This window comes from Aythya ferina, assembly GCF_964211825.1.
Source record: "Aythya ferina genome assembly, chromosome: 12".
Lineage (NCBI taxonomy): Eukaryota > Metazoa > Chordata > Aves > Anseriformes > Anatidae > Aythya > Aythya ferina.
Genome location: NC_140308.1, coordinates 2401042 through 2417772, shown reverse-complemented (window position 1 = coordinate 2417772; position 16731 = coordinate 2401042). Strand labels below are relative to the sequence as shown.

Genomic DNA, 16731 nt, shown 5'->3' with positions numbered 1-16731 from the left:
AGAATGGGGGAATTTTTGTCACTTCACACAAAAATTAGGCTGGTTCAGTCAAGGAAACCATCTCCCAGTCTGTTTTGTGGAAGAAAACGGTGGTAACTGCCACCTGCAAAGCCTCGTAACAGTAATGAACATCTTAAAAACACCAACAGAGAACTTTCACTGCAGAAAATTCAGAACAGGGGCTCTGACAAATCAAAATTTCACCCCGTGTTAGGAGGAATTGCATCCCTAGATTGCAGTCTCCGTACTGTAACGCTGCACAGCTTACGTCGCCTTTCTAATAAAGATTCTTTTGTTCTGCACTTCAACATCTGGTGTAATGTACTTTATTCCACTGTGCCTTTGGAAAATATGCTGTGGTCACTGACCATGTTTAATACATTGCTGAAATGTCACATGCACCAAGTATTACTTGCCTTCAGTGCTATCCATGTAATGGCCAAATCGCTCTGCTCGGAACATTACAGCAAGTAATTAATAACATCTCTGGTGTACAGGAAATTACTATTGCCTTTTTTTTTTTTTTTAAAGCTGAATTTTCCATTCAGATTTGATTACCGTAACTATTCTCCTTCGGGAACGGCCGCGGGAGGTCAGAACTTTAGATCCATAGGCTTGTTACAAATTAGCTCTGTGAATGGGACTTCCCATAGGTCAAACGAGCTCTTTCTGGACTTTGGCTTAGGGACTGAAATTCCCTACCGTAGCAGGATTGGCTGCAAAACAAAAGCTGCTCGTTAATATCCTATTTTCAACCAGTGACCTCCTTCAGTCACCTGGGTCACTTGCTACTCGGAGAGAAGCTTTAAGGTAGCTCCCTATAAAAAGGGAAATAAAATCCTGAATTTAAGGCAAGCTTTGGTGCTTTTGTCAGAATCCCTCCACGAACACTTACTTCATTGCACTGTGCTCAGCAACACAAGGCTGCCTACAGAAAGGCCCATCCCTGCACAGCTGCACTGCTGCTGAACGTACATGCCCACCAGGCAAGCAATTTCAAGCACGAAATCTCATCTTTGGAACTGGAATCAAGCAGACATCGACACCTTCTGCAGCTACGTTTGCACCACTTCAGTTCTTGTAGTCTCGGAGAAAAAAGCCTCAGGCTACACGAGGAGGACGGCGTGGCACTGCTCGCCCAGTATGCAAAAAATGCCCGACTTGCATTTGGATCTGCTTGCTTCCCTTGGATCAGCGTTAAAGGCGCATTTAAAACCTCACTGCAATCTGGAAACCGGGGAAAAGAGAAAGAGCTAGCAGCACATCCCTGCTGAAATTCCAATAACACGTAACACAAGAGTCTATCCGTACTTGCCTCACTTCTCCTTGCCCAGTGAGACCTGTCAATAGCTTCAAGCCTGTAAATAAACCTGCCTGCAGCTTACAAGCACAAAAGCGGTAAGTCCCTGCGAGGACTGAAGGGCTCCACTTCCCGAAGCTACCTCCAGTTAAGATTACTTCCACGTCTGTGAAAACGAATTCAAATGATCCAGTCACTGACCATAAATAAGAAAAAAAGCACATTGCTACTGCAAATTTCAACAAATTGCCTTCCTAAGACCTACGCCACTGTGCGCCAATGCCCATCTGCACTGATGCAACTTGCACAGGCTCAATCCTTCAACTTGATTTTATGAAATCCAGATAGAGCAGATTGCTGCCGTGCTTATCTCAAAAGGCACAGAAGAGTAAATGGCTTTTGCTGAGACCGAATGAGCAGCAGAGAGAAATCAGTGACTTTTGCCATATAGGGGCCACCAGTCCCAAAACCCCACCAGCACCCCAATGCCCGACAGCAATCCCAAAGAGGGGCCTCGAGATGAAAGGTGCAGGATATGGGCTCCCAGCCTGCTGCTCATTTTAAATATTTGTTTCCCAAGGCAGCAATACTCTGTGCAGATCGGATGGTGTGATTATTCAGAAGTTGAGTATTTGACAAGTTTCGAGGTGAAGCATGCGTGAATGTTTCCAGCCAGCCACTTAACGCAAACACGTGCAGGCAGACCTACACCAGTTTGTTAGGGTTCTCAGCAGTATACTCTGTTCCCCAGCTCTTTCCCATGGCAAAAGATGAAATACGTGAACCTAAAAAGTAGTTTCAAGGTGTGGATTAGGGAAAATACAGCACTGATGGCTTTCGTGCCTTGCCTACTACAAGGCTACTCACTGCTCTGCTACAGGAAGTGATAGCACTGAATTTCCACACGTCAGGATTAAAACCATTCATCGGATTAATGCAACCTCTGTCTCTAATCCAACGCAACGGAGAGTGCATCTTCAGTGAGACCTCTCATTTTTCTTCTGCTTCAGCCACAGCCTTTTTAACCGAGACACCTCCAGCTCTAGTATTTGGCCAAGAACAACAAACCCAAGCAGCTCGCTATTTCTGGCCACAAACAAGAAAATGTCTTCTCAAGATGTGTTGATATTTGCCAGTGAGTCTTGTTTTGGAATTATGCAACTGGTCGAGCAATCTGTCCAACCCCTATTCTTGTAATAGAGTTTCATGCACTCCAGGTTAAAAAATTAGCAGATCCTACTAAATTAAGAGATTGCTATTTGCTAAGAGAATTAGAAATACGGAGAAGCTCCGTGGTGGCCCCAGGCTGACAAGTAATCCTCAGTTGTACTCCAGCCTTAAGAAGAGCCACCATACAGATTATCATAGATCCAGGAGAACTCAAAAGTAATTTTTGCTGCCGGTGAACCAGAAAGCAGAGTATCAGGCAGTAAAAACAACCGTATTTGTTCCATGGCTCCTTTTACCAGCTACCACCAGGGCAATCTCTAAATTAAAAAAACTACGGTCCCTGAAAACTAAGCAGGTATCCTATAAGGGAAAAACAGATCAGAGGAAAACATAATTAATTTTCACAGCATACCATGACTAATCTTGGCATATATAGTACTGGAACAGCAATCACTGAGTACAAATGAAAACAGTGTTGAACCTTGTCCTATTTTTATCAGATGAAAGCCACCATCCTAGCCATGCTTCTGCTTAGTGTTGCATTTTTTTTTCCTATCCTGATAGCTTTTACAGCTGGAGAAACAGCTACTTACAGCATTATTCTGCTGTAAAAAAAATGATTGCTACTTACAGCTATTGGGATTATAGTTGAGTGTGTCACAAAAGGAGGTCCAGCAGAGGCAAGTTAATGACATTCCCTTGGGATGTTTAACTGTTTCCAAACCCTATCAGATCCTCTGCTTCCACACGAAGTGGAAGACAAATTATGATCAAGAATTTCAAGGCATAAGTTGTAGTAAGCTATTTTTATTTGCAAGGTTATGCAGCAAGCCAGTGGCAGACGAGGAAGCAAAACGCTGAAAACTAACTGTAAATCTAAGAACAATTTATGTGCTCTGTGACAACATTTATAATGACATTTGAAGGCAAAGTGCTAGTGCTGATGTGATGGTGGATTTCACCTGCATTAATTCTACCATAGAGCTATTTTTATTAACCCTACCAAGAGTTCACAGAAGCTCGACTCCACAAACAGCTGCTTGCAGTTCCAACAACATCCTCACTGAACGGTGCCTTTTGAATGCATGACGATGTGACTAAGAGCATTTTTGTTTAACCTAGATGTTTTAATATTTATAATCACAGCTCAGAGTGTATAAACCGAATGCATACTTCTTAACTCAAATTTAAGCCCCGTTTTTAGCCAGGTCAGTAAGCAACGTAACATGTCAAAAATAAAAAGCTTCTTGTGTACCAACATTCAGGGTTTTGAGGTTGGAAGTAAGGAGGCAAAAGCGTGCTGAGAAAGGCTCGAGCTCTGCTATACTCCCCTCTTCTTCCCCCAGTTTCTCATTTAAACATTCTTGGGAACCAAGAGTAAAGAAGCAGCAAGTGGCAGCCTAGCTGCTGCTTTGAACGCCTTCTCTTCAGTAACACAACGCATCGCCCTACACTTCATCCAAGATATAACCTGCTACGACGAGGATGAGAGATGGAGTGGCAGAGATTCACTCTGAGAATATAACACTTGGTGAGAGGTCAGCTGGTATTTCAACCCACAAGCAACATTCCTGCTTATTTCCCAGCAGAATAAGCATACTTGTCTCTCACCCGTGCTGCAACACTTCCTAAAATCTGCCCTTCTGCCTTCCTTCACTCAACCCAAGCCAGAATTACAGTAGCAAAACTCGTCTCCAATTGATTAAAGAAATGCCAGTTGCCATAAAGAGAGATTTTTTTCCCCTGTGGGAAGCAGGCATGCAGAAAAGGACACACCTTTGGAGTGTTTCCCTGAAGGCCTCTTGGGTAATGACTCCTCAATGGAATGTGTTGATGTATGTAGGACGTTTTCCAAACTGTTACTGACACTGTTTATGGGGGTCTCGGACCTTGGAGTGACCTGGAAAGAAAAACAAAAATCCAGTTTAATAAACTGAGGTGCTCAAACACCCCGCACGCTCCTCCAGGGTGAACAGGGCTGCTTTGAAGGCGGTGAGATGTATGCTTCCAAAACCCAGCGGCGTCACTATTGATATTCCACAAGTAACAGTTCAGGGAAGTTGTTTTAGTCAGCAGCTATTCACAAATCTAGATTAGCCAAGATAATCTATAAAGCTACTTAAAGTATAATTCTTTTTTAAACAATAGTCACACAGCAGTCAATCGCGGAGATATTGCAGGGCCATTAACCTCTCGGCGCTGCAGTTCTTAACTCTTCAGCAAGAAAACTTGGGGGAAAAAAGGGCTCTTGAAAAGCAGCCGTCATTTTCAAGTTATGTCATCCAACTGCACAGATGCAGACTGAAGGCATTTCAAAGTGTTTCCACATGGATTGCGAGGAACAAAGTCCAATTTAGAGAAAAGCTAATTCTTGTCTTTGCCATTTGAAAGACTGCTATCACGATCAGATTTCAACGAAGAACTGCACAAAGGATGCCCGGGCAGTAGGCTGCATCATCAAAACAGACTTCACAGCCTGATACGTACCTTATAAACTGCGTTTACCATAAGAAACCTATTCCCACCGTTACTTAAAATACAGAAAAAAACACAGGTCACTAGAAAAAGCAGAACTGAACACTGCCCACTTTAGCTGCTGTCCACAAGGCCATTCACAATTATGCAGCAACACAACAACATCTATTACTTGTGGCAAAACATTCAACGCCTGCCTCATAAGCAAGGCAATTACTCTCTTGTTTTCTAGGTAATGAAAAGCAGAAGTGGATGAACAGTTACATTAGCAGCGCCGAACAGGGAGGGTGTAAGCAGCTGAAAGAGGGAAATGTGCTGTAAAGAGGTAGTTAAGGCTACTAACAGCACTCGTACTAATGCACTGCTTGCATTTCAATTGCCACATTTCAAATTAATGTAAAATCCTGCAGTATGTAGAGCTCTGATCAGAAGCAAACAGTGATTTTGGCCTTTCACAAATCACAGGAGGAAGAGTGCATCTTGATTTAACTGCCCTTCGCTGATGGTAACCAAGACCAAGACTAGTTCCCTGCATCCAACCCGGCTCGCTCAGCCCCTGATTAATTGAGGCAGCATCAGGAGCTGGGACAATGTACACTTAAAACAATCCTCGCCCTGCCATTAGCCTTACAGATCGACATCAGTCAGAATGCACAATGCGAGTCAAAAATAGCATCTCCTAATTTTATACAATTAGCTATTGTAAGCTCCATTGAAAGGCTGACATTTATAGACTTGTATGCACATTTTAAGGCAGTGGCACAAGTGGAGGGTTTGGTACACTTGCATTCATAAAATAGCTTACATGTGCACCAAAGAAATCAATCCAGAAAGACAGATGAGCGTCAGGAGAAAGCAGGACGACAAGCACCTGACCCCCTTCAGCACTTTCAGTCTGCTTTCTGATCCAAAAACTTTATTTGTACACTTCTCTGGCAGTTTTTCACCAATAAGAAAAACCTAGCATCAAGCTTGCGCATTAAAAAGACGACCAATTAAACGTTAAGCTTGAAGGAATGGGGAGATAATTTAAGTCTCCTTGCCAAAGTCAGCCTTTTCCAAAGAGCTTATCTCACACTGGTTCTTTCCTGGAGCTCATTAAACTCACTCCAGCGGATTGCTGCTGAGAGGAAGTTCCAGCGGGCTGAGCAATGTCACCACCGTCCTCCCAGCAAGGGAAGGATTCAGAAGGGCAACTAAATATCGGAGAAAGCTCAAAAATGAGATTCAGGCAAGACTCTGTTATCCTAAATAACCAGATTCCAAGCATTCAGAACTACCAGCACATAGAAATTATACCTGAAAGTGGATAAGAACATAGCCACGTGGTTTCAGGAAAAGTCTCTAAACAAGCAGTTTTCATCCCAATATCTTAGTAAACCTCTTGTGTTCCCTCCTCTCCACTGTCCCTACAATAAGCATCACGTGCAGCTGGAAATCTGCATGTTGTTTATAAATAACCTCCCATTCTTTCCACGAAGATTTAATTTTTTGTATGCTCGGTAGAGATTAATTTAGCCCATATGTCCTGACTGAGCTCATATACTTTCGGATTCAGGCGCACATCAAAGCGAAGCAGCTTCAAATTGGCCTAGAACAATCACAAAGCTCTGATTAGTTCCAAATGGAGCCCTTCGTTAGCGAGCTGAATGGTGTTATAACCAAGCGAATCTCCGCCTGCTCAGAACTTTTGTTCCAGGCTGCAAATCATTTTTTCCACTGACTTAAACACACCAATATCGCAAAGCTTTGGATTTGTTTGCGAAAAGTGAATTCATGAAACATATTTCGCAAATCAGAGATTTATTTCCAAAGATGCAACAGCCTTTTTATACGAGGAGGCCAAAAAAAACACGGGAACAATCCATCAGCTGTGAACTGCTGAAGTTACTGTCCTTGGAGGGCCGGGAGAAACACTCGTGAAAGATTAACAGTAGATGCCCAGGAAGGACTTCACCGAACCAAGCTGCACAAACTCAGTTTCAGACAGCTTCTAGGAGGAATATTCACCGTATCTAAACGCTGCTGTAACCCCTGCCTTGGGCTGCGCACCAGCTCCTGATTAAAAACAGAATTTCTAACAAGGAACTAGTTTCTAAATAAAGCAAGGCATTCCGGTGAGCTTCGGGGTTTGAGCTTTGGACCTTTTAGGATCTAATATCTCTGAAGAAAGGCAGGATGCCATTAAAGAATAAGGATCTGCTGGTCCAGAACTGCTACAGGCTTGTTTTCTCGAGCGGTAAGAGTCCGCAGTAAGGCACTAACTTTCACAGAAGACAGAAATAGGCAGGCTGTATATCCTCACAAACCACAGAAGTGACATCCTATAAAAGCAGAAACAGTCGCAAATCGTTCAAGGTCTAAGGGGTCACAGCATCAGGCGTTTGAAGAGAAGACTCTGGATTTTCAAACTAAATTCTTTTTGAGCTCATTAGCAGAAACAGGACACGAAGACTTACCAAATACAACAGCAATCCTGGAGAGATAAAGCAATAAAAGATTCTTCATTACACCTATTTCCAGACTTTGCCCTGTGTTTTGTGAAGGGACGGGGAGAAGAGCCCCGTGATACACACATCCCCTTCTTCATTAGGTTATTCAGGGCTTATCTCAACATCAGTGGCCCGTGGGCTCACCAAGAAGATGCACTCAAATGGGTGCAGAAGAGATTCTCACACCTTTTTCTACTCAGCTCTAAGGTTGTGCCTTCTCTCTCCATAGCAAAGCACCTGGCTCACAGATAAATTTTGATTTTCCAGATTAAAAAGCTAGCTTGCCTCTTGAATTTCAAGAGAAAGCAGTAGCCACGCTCAAAAGTAACACAGAAAATTCATCATCCCCAATGACTGGCTGAGGTTCAGCCCAAATTCTTCTGTGCCTCATGCTCCGTACTAGTGAAGTTAGCAAAATCAGCTACGATGAGCGCATCCTTCCCACCACACACCCCAGATCACATCGCCCCCAAGGCCCCCAGCAGTTAGCCAGGACCAGAAATGACTGCTGTGGACTCGCAGGCTGAGGATATCAAATATGTCAAGAAGTCACGGCCAGACTTTCAACCATTATCACACTTTTCCCTTTTTAACTGCCAAACGCCCTTCTCGGTGGAGCGCAGCGATTTCCTCCTCGGCATCAGACGCACCAACAGGCACAGATTTTTCTTCGGAAAGACAAAGCACGTTCTGGAAAGAGAAAACAGGTTCTGGAAAGCTCTCCTAAATCCTTCACCCAGCAGAAAGCCGGCAGCAAAGGCCACATAACAAAAACGACCAGGAGCAGACACCTCAGCAGGTGCCGTTTCTCTTTCAATGACTGCTGCCTCAACTGGGCTCTGCCACCAGCAAGACAGCAGGACAGCTGAAGTCAATACAAAAAATGCAAAATCTCTGAAGCCAGACTCAGGAAGCATCAGCTGTGCTCCCCAGGGACAGCGCCTAGCAGCTATTTAACACAGGAAAGCCTTTCATAAAAAGAACAGGATTGATAGAGGTCAAACTTAATGCGGTGAGAATTATTTTTTTTTAAAGCAAAACAACATTTAGGCGTTCCTTTTAAGGATAACTAAACAGAACGCAGAAAATATATGGTTTAATAGCAAAGTATTTGCTGACTTAGTTTGAAACGGAGCCAACGCTAACAAACCAACATGGCTTGCTACCTACAATGTAACCTGACCTATAATTCAAGGAAACAATGATATAGGATCCCAGCGCAGAACTCGCTCAAAAAAAATTAAGTGGGATAAAATACCGTTTTCTATACCTATTTAGGCATGAAATTTAGGTCATGCGTTACACAGGAAAAGAGTGAACAAGATTTAAGAACAAAGTCAGCTAAGCAAGATGTTATGGCTGCAGCTGAAAGCCACACAGGAACACATTTTCCAATTCATTGTGCAGGAAAAGTTGTTCACGTGGTGCTCGGATTTCAAAGATGGCCAGCAAAGTACTGGGAAAGTCCAACAGAGGCGCTTCTGCCACTGCTTGCCACTGGAATTCCCCTTCCAAAAATGTTTTTCACGGTTGACATTGGCCCTCGTGCTTGAGGCCGGAGCAGGTAACACGCAAGAGTGCACCCAGGAGTTGGAATACTGAATGCTAGGGAGAAAACAGTCGGCTCCATTGACTCCTGCAAGTCTCATATTAGCGAGCATTAACAGCAGCTTAGTTTGAGGTTAACACCAAGGTCTTTAACGCTCCAGCTTGATGGCAAGGATACAGCCCCTGCATGCTTAGGCAGATAAGCTTTTTGCCAACCCAAGATCTGTAACTCGGGTTCCCAAACCATCTGAAAAAACAAACCTGCATTGCTAACACTCCAGCATCAGTCTGCCAGCGCAAGAGACTGTTCGATAGATTAAGGCTGAGCCAGAAAGCACAGCAAGCAACACGGGGATGTGCAGCCCAACAGCAAGACTGCAAAACCAGAAGGAGCAGGATGGAGCAGCAACAAGCCATTAGTGTGCCCAGCTGCCTGTGAAAGCATAGCCTCAGGCACCGGTTCTGCTTCTACTTCTGTGTAGAAATACCTGTGTGCTCTCACACCAGAATTCACAAAATTTTAAGGAATTCGCCTTTTCCAGGGTCCTACTGATCTTCCCAAGAATGTTTAAGAAGCTCCCACAGACATCCCTAACTTTTCACACACCTCGTGAAGTCCTCGACACAGATTCGGATGCGTTTTGTTGCTTTGCTGAACCTAAATAGAGCTCGAAGTGCTGGAAATTCATGCAGTTCTGAGGGTGTCCATCAAAAAAGAAGCACCAGGCGCCATCAGGTCAGACGCGTCCCTGATTTTCAACAGAAACAAAAGGTCCTGCACCTATTCTCATAGGAAGCTGGTTAAAAAAGGTATCCATCTTTGAATTCTAAAGGGTGAAGAGGCTCTTCACAATAAAACAGGATAATAGATTGGTTGCTTTTGTCCTATGAGACTATTACTGGGATGAAATGAGGCATGCAGTACTTAAATACTACAGGATAATCATGCACCTGCTACAAGGCTCCGCTACAAATTCACGAGAGCAGATGGACCGAAAAAGTCTGAATTATGCTTTATAGACTGAGCTCCGCTAAAAAAAATCCTTTGCTTAAAGAATTATGAACACTTTAATACTAGGAATATAAATCTGCTGCACGGTAACTGGACTTGAATCACATTGTGCTGTGTTTGAATGCCATTTGAGGCAGCCATAAGGAACACTTAAGACACCTGGCAACTATTTTGTGCAAAGATGAGCATTTACCCCGTCAGCCAAACAAACAAAGCAGCGCAGTGTAGTTTCAGAACTCTTTACTTTTAGCTAATGCAGCATTTTTCGCTACCCCCATGCAATCTCCAACAGTTAACCACAGCAGCTTGCCAAACAGGCAGAGTACGGGGGATTTCCTGCTGAAGAGATGCTCTGTGAGTTAAAGCTTCAACTCTGGTGGGAAAAACTCAGAGAAAACTTTACAAAAGCATTAGTTTAGTAAGCTACAAAACAGCCTGTTTCATCTACCTGATCTTCCACGGTTTGCTGTAACTGACTGGGCAGGACGTGAGTGCAAGCAGCTCACCCACACCGCTAGCACAGAGCTCTTCAATTCTAGCCCTGGGGCACACCTCGCCTATTTCAGAAGAGACAGATGACAAGATAGGTGTTTTCTTTGTTGCTTTGAAGGAAAACAATTCAAATTTGAATCTTACAAGCCAAGCAACCATCAAAAAGACCTCAAAACCAAAACACAGAGCTCCTTACGGTCAGCCCTGAGAACCCATCCTGCTCGGCATCCCAGCCCTGACGTACCAGTACCTCCCTGCCTCTTCATCTGAACACTCCCAAAAGCTGAAAGCAGTCGCCAGAAGGGAAGATTACCTTAAACTTCCCAAGGATTCAGAACCTGCTGCACACATCCTCTGTCCTTGATGCCATGAACCTTTACAATGTCAACACTGCTGACCTGGAGCTTGCTGACCTCCTGTTGCCGTTGCAGGGATGGGAAGCTGCCACCACAGGGCCAGGACATATATTTGGAGGAAAAAGGACAAGCAGAGGCAATTCTAAGATCTGCAGGACTGCAGTCCAAGCAACGAGGCCATAAGCATTTCCCCGGTAGAACTTTCATCGCCACCCCGATCTCCTCTGCAGCATCACCAAATTAACGAGGTTGGCAGAAGCAATTTGTTTTCTCTCCTTCCCCTCCTCAGCATCCACCTAAATAATAAAACTGCTCACGGACAAGAATTCATATTACACACGAGAAGCGATCACTTTTACTATTTATCATCATCATTTGGCAGGTCTCTAAGAGTAAGAGCTTCATTTTAATTAAGCAATTGATCTTATTTTTGGACTACGGGAGCTATTTGCAAAAAGCCTGAAACCGCATGTTGGCCTGCACACTTGTTAAAAAGTTTATCCCTTCAAACACTTATTAGGGGATAATCATAGCAATGGGACTAAATTGCTCCTCGCCAGAGCAGATTTAAGAGAATTATCACAGGTACAGTGGCACTGAGAAGTCCCAAGGAACAAGCAGAGCTCCAGCCTGCTGGAAACAGGCACTGCCTGTACCTAGTAACTACCTAAAGGATCACAGGATCTCAGCTTTAGCAATTCAAGCTTTTTTTTTTAAAAAAAAACACACCCTAAACCATACGGTTTAATACTCCCAAACAAGGATGCTGTTCAGCACCTTTGAAGTCAGACACTGGAACGCCTGTTAGGTGTGGTTAGCTGCTGCTGGCTCTGCTTCTCCCAGCAGGATCCACACACAGCCTGTGCGCCGATTCAATTAGGTTCAAGGCGCACAGCACCTCCTGGTAGGCATTTTTTCTGTTGCAGAAGAGATGAGGCCTACTTCAGCGTCGTCTGGTTGACGACTGACACTCACCAGGCCATTACTAGAGAAGAGTCAATAAGAAGTGAAGTGGAACGCTCGCCTGAAACAAAACTTCATTCAGCCTGAGAAAAAAAAAAAAAAAGGGAAAACAGCTCACGGAAAAAAACATTATTAGCTCAACACAAGTGTGGTGGGGGTTTTTGGCTGCTCTGTCCCTGCTGTTTGGATGTGAAGTCCATTTTCCAAGCGCGCTCATTTAGATTCTCAAAATCAAGTCCATCATACAACATCGTATGATTACAGAAAATGAATTTGGTGGTAATGAATACCGTTACTGCACGAGACCCCCGTCTTCCAAGGATTCCCTTATATTTTGAGCTCATTCCTGAAATCATCGCGGGTCCAAGACCGAACCACTTCAACCAAGCTGGATCCAACTTCCAAACAAGGGTACTGGTGAGAAAGGAGCCAGAACTGGAAACCTCACGTTCCTTAACTGGAGGATCAGTCAGTGTGTGTGATCCACGTTGCCTCAAGTACCCAGAACACTAAATACCCAGGAAGGATTGGGACCCACCACCAGCTGCAAGCTGCCTCTGCAGCTCCCCAGGTTGATTTTCACCTGTTTCTGAAAATGCAATCATTCCTAAGAGAGCAACCACCAGTATCAATGAATAAACACCTAGATCTAGCCAGCAATTGCTATTAACGTGGTAATCTACTAAAGCTGTGAAATACCTTCTCTTGCTCAGGAAGCTAAAATTGAGTTTTTCCATAATTTGTTCCATCCCTACAAAGCCAGCACAAGAGCCATAATGGCACTTGACAGATCACTTAACAGCTGGATCGCTTACTCTGTGAGGGCTGTAAGGACTCTGCTCCGACCTACCAAGTAGTATTTTTCCAGCTCATCATTCCACAGATGAAATAGGAATCCGGGGATTTTTGAAGATGGAACTTGAATTACCAGCAGCAAACGGTGCTGAGAAAACAGCGAAGGTAACAGGGAACAGACCACCAGCTCTACACAGCTCCAGTCCCCACCCTTCAGTTATTTCTAGGTTTTAGATGAGCCTACGGAATTAACAGAGGAGAAAAATAGCATCTTATGCTATAAACTGGAAATAGACGTGGGTGCAGTATTTGGAAGCTGACTGGGCAGGAGCCCCTCTTCCCATTCACAAGCCCTCAACCCGAAACAGTCCTGAAGTGCAGTGTCACTGACTCCTGTTTCCTCTCAGCTGCAAACAAGCACTCCGACCTCCTGCTATTTATGACCCTGCTTCTGCAGCCGAAGCCACAACCAGACCGCTGCCTGACTGCACCGGGGAGCTCACAGCCAGCAGAGCAGGAGCTAAGGGGCCAAAGCTTCATCTTATTTCCCTTGCTTTACACAACGGCCTTACTGAGTGGATTAAGCAACACAAGGTGGCAGATTCACAAATCACTTCCCCTCTTTTTTTCTGGGGATGTCCAGAGCGTTACTAGCTGATCCTAGACCTCACAGAAAACATCAGCCCATGCAGAGATTCATCTCATGTCTAGAGGAGTTCCAGAGTCCAAGCAGGTCCTGGTGATCATTATCTACAAGACAAGAGCAAGGGGTTGTGTAAAGACAGCATTGCTAAAGCCCAAAAACCAACCAAGAATGAATAAACCCTACATTTTCACCCACAGTTTAAAAAAAAAAAAAAAAAAAAAAAAAAAAGGCGTTAGTTGACAAGTTGTACAGGGTAAAAATCTGAATGGGTGGCTCGAGATGTTTGGAGACAGCTTTGAGACTTCTCCTCTCCTTGCGGGGCACCAACTCAGCAGCAACCATGTGCCGTGCAGCTGGATGCACACACTTGTGGCAGGAGACGTTTGGCTCCTGGTTGTGATCTGCTCCAATGAGCCCAGCTCCAGCTCTACGAAGAGAGCAGGCACCCACAGCACCACGCAGAAGAGAGCCTTCAGATGCTGGGCTCTGACTGCCGACAAGAAAAGCACTCTGCCTTTGTGGCAAAGGTATCAAAGACAGCTGAATAAAGACATTCCGAGGCACAGGAACCGCCTGAACACTCTCAGTTGCATCATTTTCGGTTAAAAAATAAACCCATTACGGTTAATCATAGGAACAAAGGGTTTAAAAGGTTCTTGAGATGTATGCCTGGGCTGCATCTGAAGGCAATTTGCACCATTTCAGTTTTTAAAAAACATACAGCAGCCTTGGATTTTATGCCTACATAGACGTAGTCTGAGGAATCCACGCCTCAAGTCACGCAAGCCTTAACACCACCCAAAACCAAGAGAAAATACGGGGCAAGGGGCAGCAGCTGTCATTTTCCGACACAGACTAAAGCTGCTCTCTGTTGCACAGAGGGCAGTGTTCTCCCTACTTCGGGGAAACTTCACGTTCACTTCGTACTATCAAGCAGAAACCGTGAATCTAATAATTACTGACCTACTTAGAGCCATGTTCTCCTGTGCAGTTAAATCAAAAGTTAAACCCAAAATTGAAGGCAGCTGTTTCGAGTCTCCTTGCGTTCAGCACCTGCAGCAGTCAGGCAACAAAAAAGCAGCGATTTGTATCGCTAACCAACTCGAAGGGCTGTTACCTACCCCAAAAGCAACTTGAATCATGAGATTTGTGCAGTAATTTTGTATCAACGGGTCGCAGTTGACTACCTTATACACAGTATTTTTGGAGAGAGGTTACTGTAATATTCGAGAGAGCTGAGAGACGGAAGGAGGATTGCAAGCTGCAATCCTTTGGAAAAAAGCTGTAGCTCACACCAAGCTGGGACAGATTTTAATGGGATGGACTGCACAGAAGGAGAACATTTCCGTTTGTGTCTGTAAAGTCAACAAAAACACTGTTCAATGACCTAACTACTTTTTTTGTCACTTCTCCCTGAAAAAAAACACAACAAAGAAGTTATAAGTAACTCATCAAGAATTTGATCAGAGCTCTAGTTACACAGATACAGGTAATCACACACACACCAGCCCCTATTCCCACACTCAGCCCAAGGGAAATGCTGAAGGATGAGCAGCCCTGGTCACAAAGAGCTCCCTATCCGCATGCCATTGCACATCCAGCTCCCCAGAGTTTCTCAGGACCACTTCAGCTCCTTTCCAAAGGCTGAGCTCGAACAGACTCACACTGGAGAATTCAGGAGCAGCCTTCACACAGCGCTGGCTGCGGGGATCAGCTCAGCACAGCTCGAGCTGTAGTAAAGCAGCAAGAGTGACGAGAAAGCGCTGGCTCCAGGGAAGAAATTCTCCTCCAGCTCTGACGAGGACGAAGAGCGCGGGACTTGGCAGGCGGCAGCCCAGGGCAGCTCACTTTCTCTTGACATCTGCATTGTTTTTCTCTAGGTGCTGTTACAACACAAGTATTGTCACAACAGAACTTGGGAACATCACAAGATCCAAGCGCACGGCGCTGGAATTTATTTGTGCATATTTAAGCAGGGCTGAATGGAGAAAGACATTGTTTTTTTCCACTTACTTCATCCAAGTCGCGTTTTAAGCCAACTACTTACTCCAAAAGCAGCCAAATCACCCAGCTATCAACATCTACAAAGTTCAACAACCTTTAAGGAGGGAAATCTGCATCTGTGCAAACAAAGCGCACATTCAGGAGAGGGAAAGCAAAAATCACCTTTTCTGCTTCCCTCTGAACTCGGTCTATATTTAGCTACCGGTTTTCTTCAAAACCAGCTTCTAAAAAAAAATAAATAAATAAAAATGTGTGTTTAAGAGACAACCCTTCAACGTGCTCGGAAGAAAAAACAAGCAAGTGACTGTACCGTGCACTTTCCTGCTGGCAGGAGAAATGGTAGGATGGATTCTCCGTCCATCTTAGATTGACTTAAATAGCGCCGGAGTTTTTCAGCCGCGCAGAACGAGCGCTGCTTGGGAAGCTTTGAAAGGATACTCCAAAAAAGCGTTGCTGCCCGTGCAATTTCATCTTTTTTTTTATTGCTCATTTTATTCTGGGAGAACTCCGAAGTGATTTACAACCTTCCCTTTCAGACCCAGGGTCCACGCATCTTTTGAATTAGGGAAGTTGCAGTTAGTTAGCTGTCTGTAAGGAAGCTCGCTCTGGTTTTAATTATACCCTTTTACGTCCTGCATGAAGTAGTCTTTCCATCTATATTTTATTCGCATGCAGGCTTAAACTGAACAGAGAGGCATTCCCATGCTCTCTTCTTCCTTCCCCTTAAAAGACAGGGTCAGAAACAAGCACTGCTTAAAGACGCAGGAGGGGGAGATAAAAGGAGAAACGGTGAGTTTAATAACACTCATCCAAAGTTTAAACTTAAAGCAGCAGCACCAAAAAAAACATAAAATGGAAGAAAATTTGTATTCGGGGAAGCATAAATTTGTCTCAGGCAGATTTGATGCTCAACTTGAATGGAACCCACACCGAGCCCTCAGCAACAGCTTTATTTAGGATATTACTACAATATGGGGATTTTTGTAGCCCCCAGGTATGCAGCACCTTTCCCAACAGAAGGGCAACTGGTTATTTGCTGGCTGAGTCAGGACATCCTCAGAAGCTGCAGCCCGTTAGCTGCTCACACGCACCCACTGCCTTGGGACTCGGTTTGAACTTTAAAGCAGGTTAAATTCAGTCAATGAGCCGGTTTGGCTCCCTAATTGGTAGCAGGCGAGGAGCACTTAAGTGGTCAGTAACATATCTCGTTACTGCCTCGCTTAATTGCTGGCAATTGAATGAGCGAACAGCAAGTTAATGGTGGCGAACCACTGACACCAGGATCAATAACGGGGAGCCCCGCGATGACAGACGACCATCACATTTCATGAAGTTCAGCATCAAACCCTAACCGTTGGCCATCACATTCCCCTAACCAAAACCCAGCCCCACCAAGACGCCTTTGCCCCTGGACAGCTACTTCCCAAGCTGCCTCTCCCTTCCAGCTTCCTTGAGGGGAATGGTTTTAACCAGATGCT

The 16731-nt window shown here is 44.5% G+C and overlaps 1 protein-coding gene across 1 annotated transcript in view; it reads right to left on the bottom strand.

Moving 5' to 3' along the window:
- Nucleotides 1-16731, bottom strand: part of ZCCHC14 (zinc finger CCHC-type containing 14) — a 53657-nt gene that overhangs the window by 35540 nt on the left and 1386 nt on the right. Inside the window, exon 2 of the mRNA XM_084533198.1 lies at nucleotides 4247-4370. Coding sequence (XP_084389324.1) covers nucleotides 4247-4370 — 124 coding nt within the window. The remainder of the gene's footprint in view (nucleotides 1-4246; nucleotides 4371-16731) is intronic.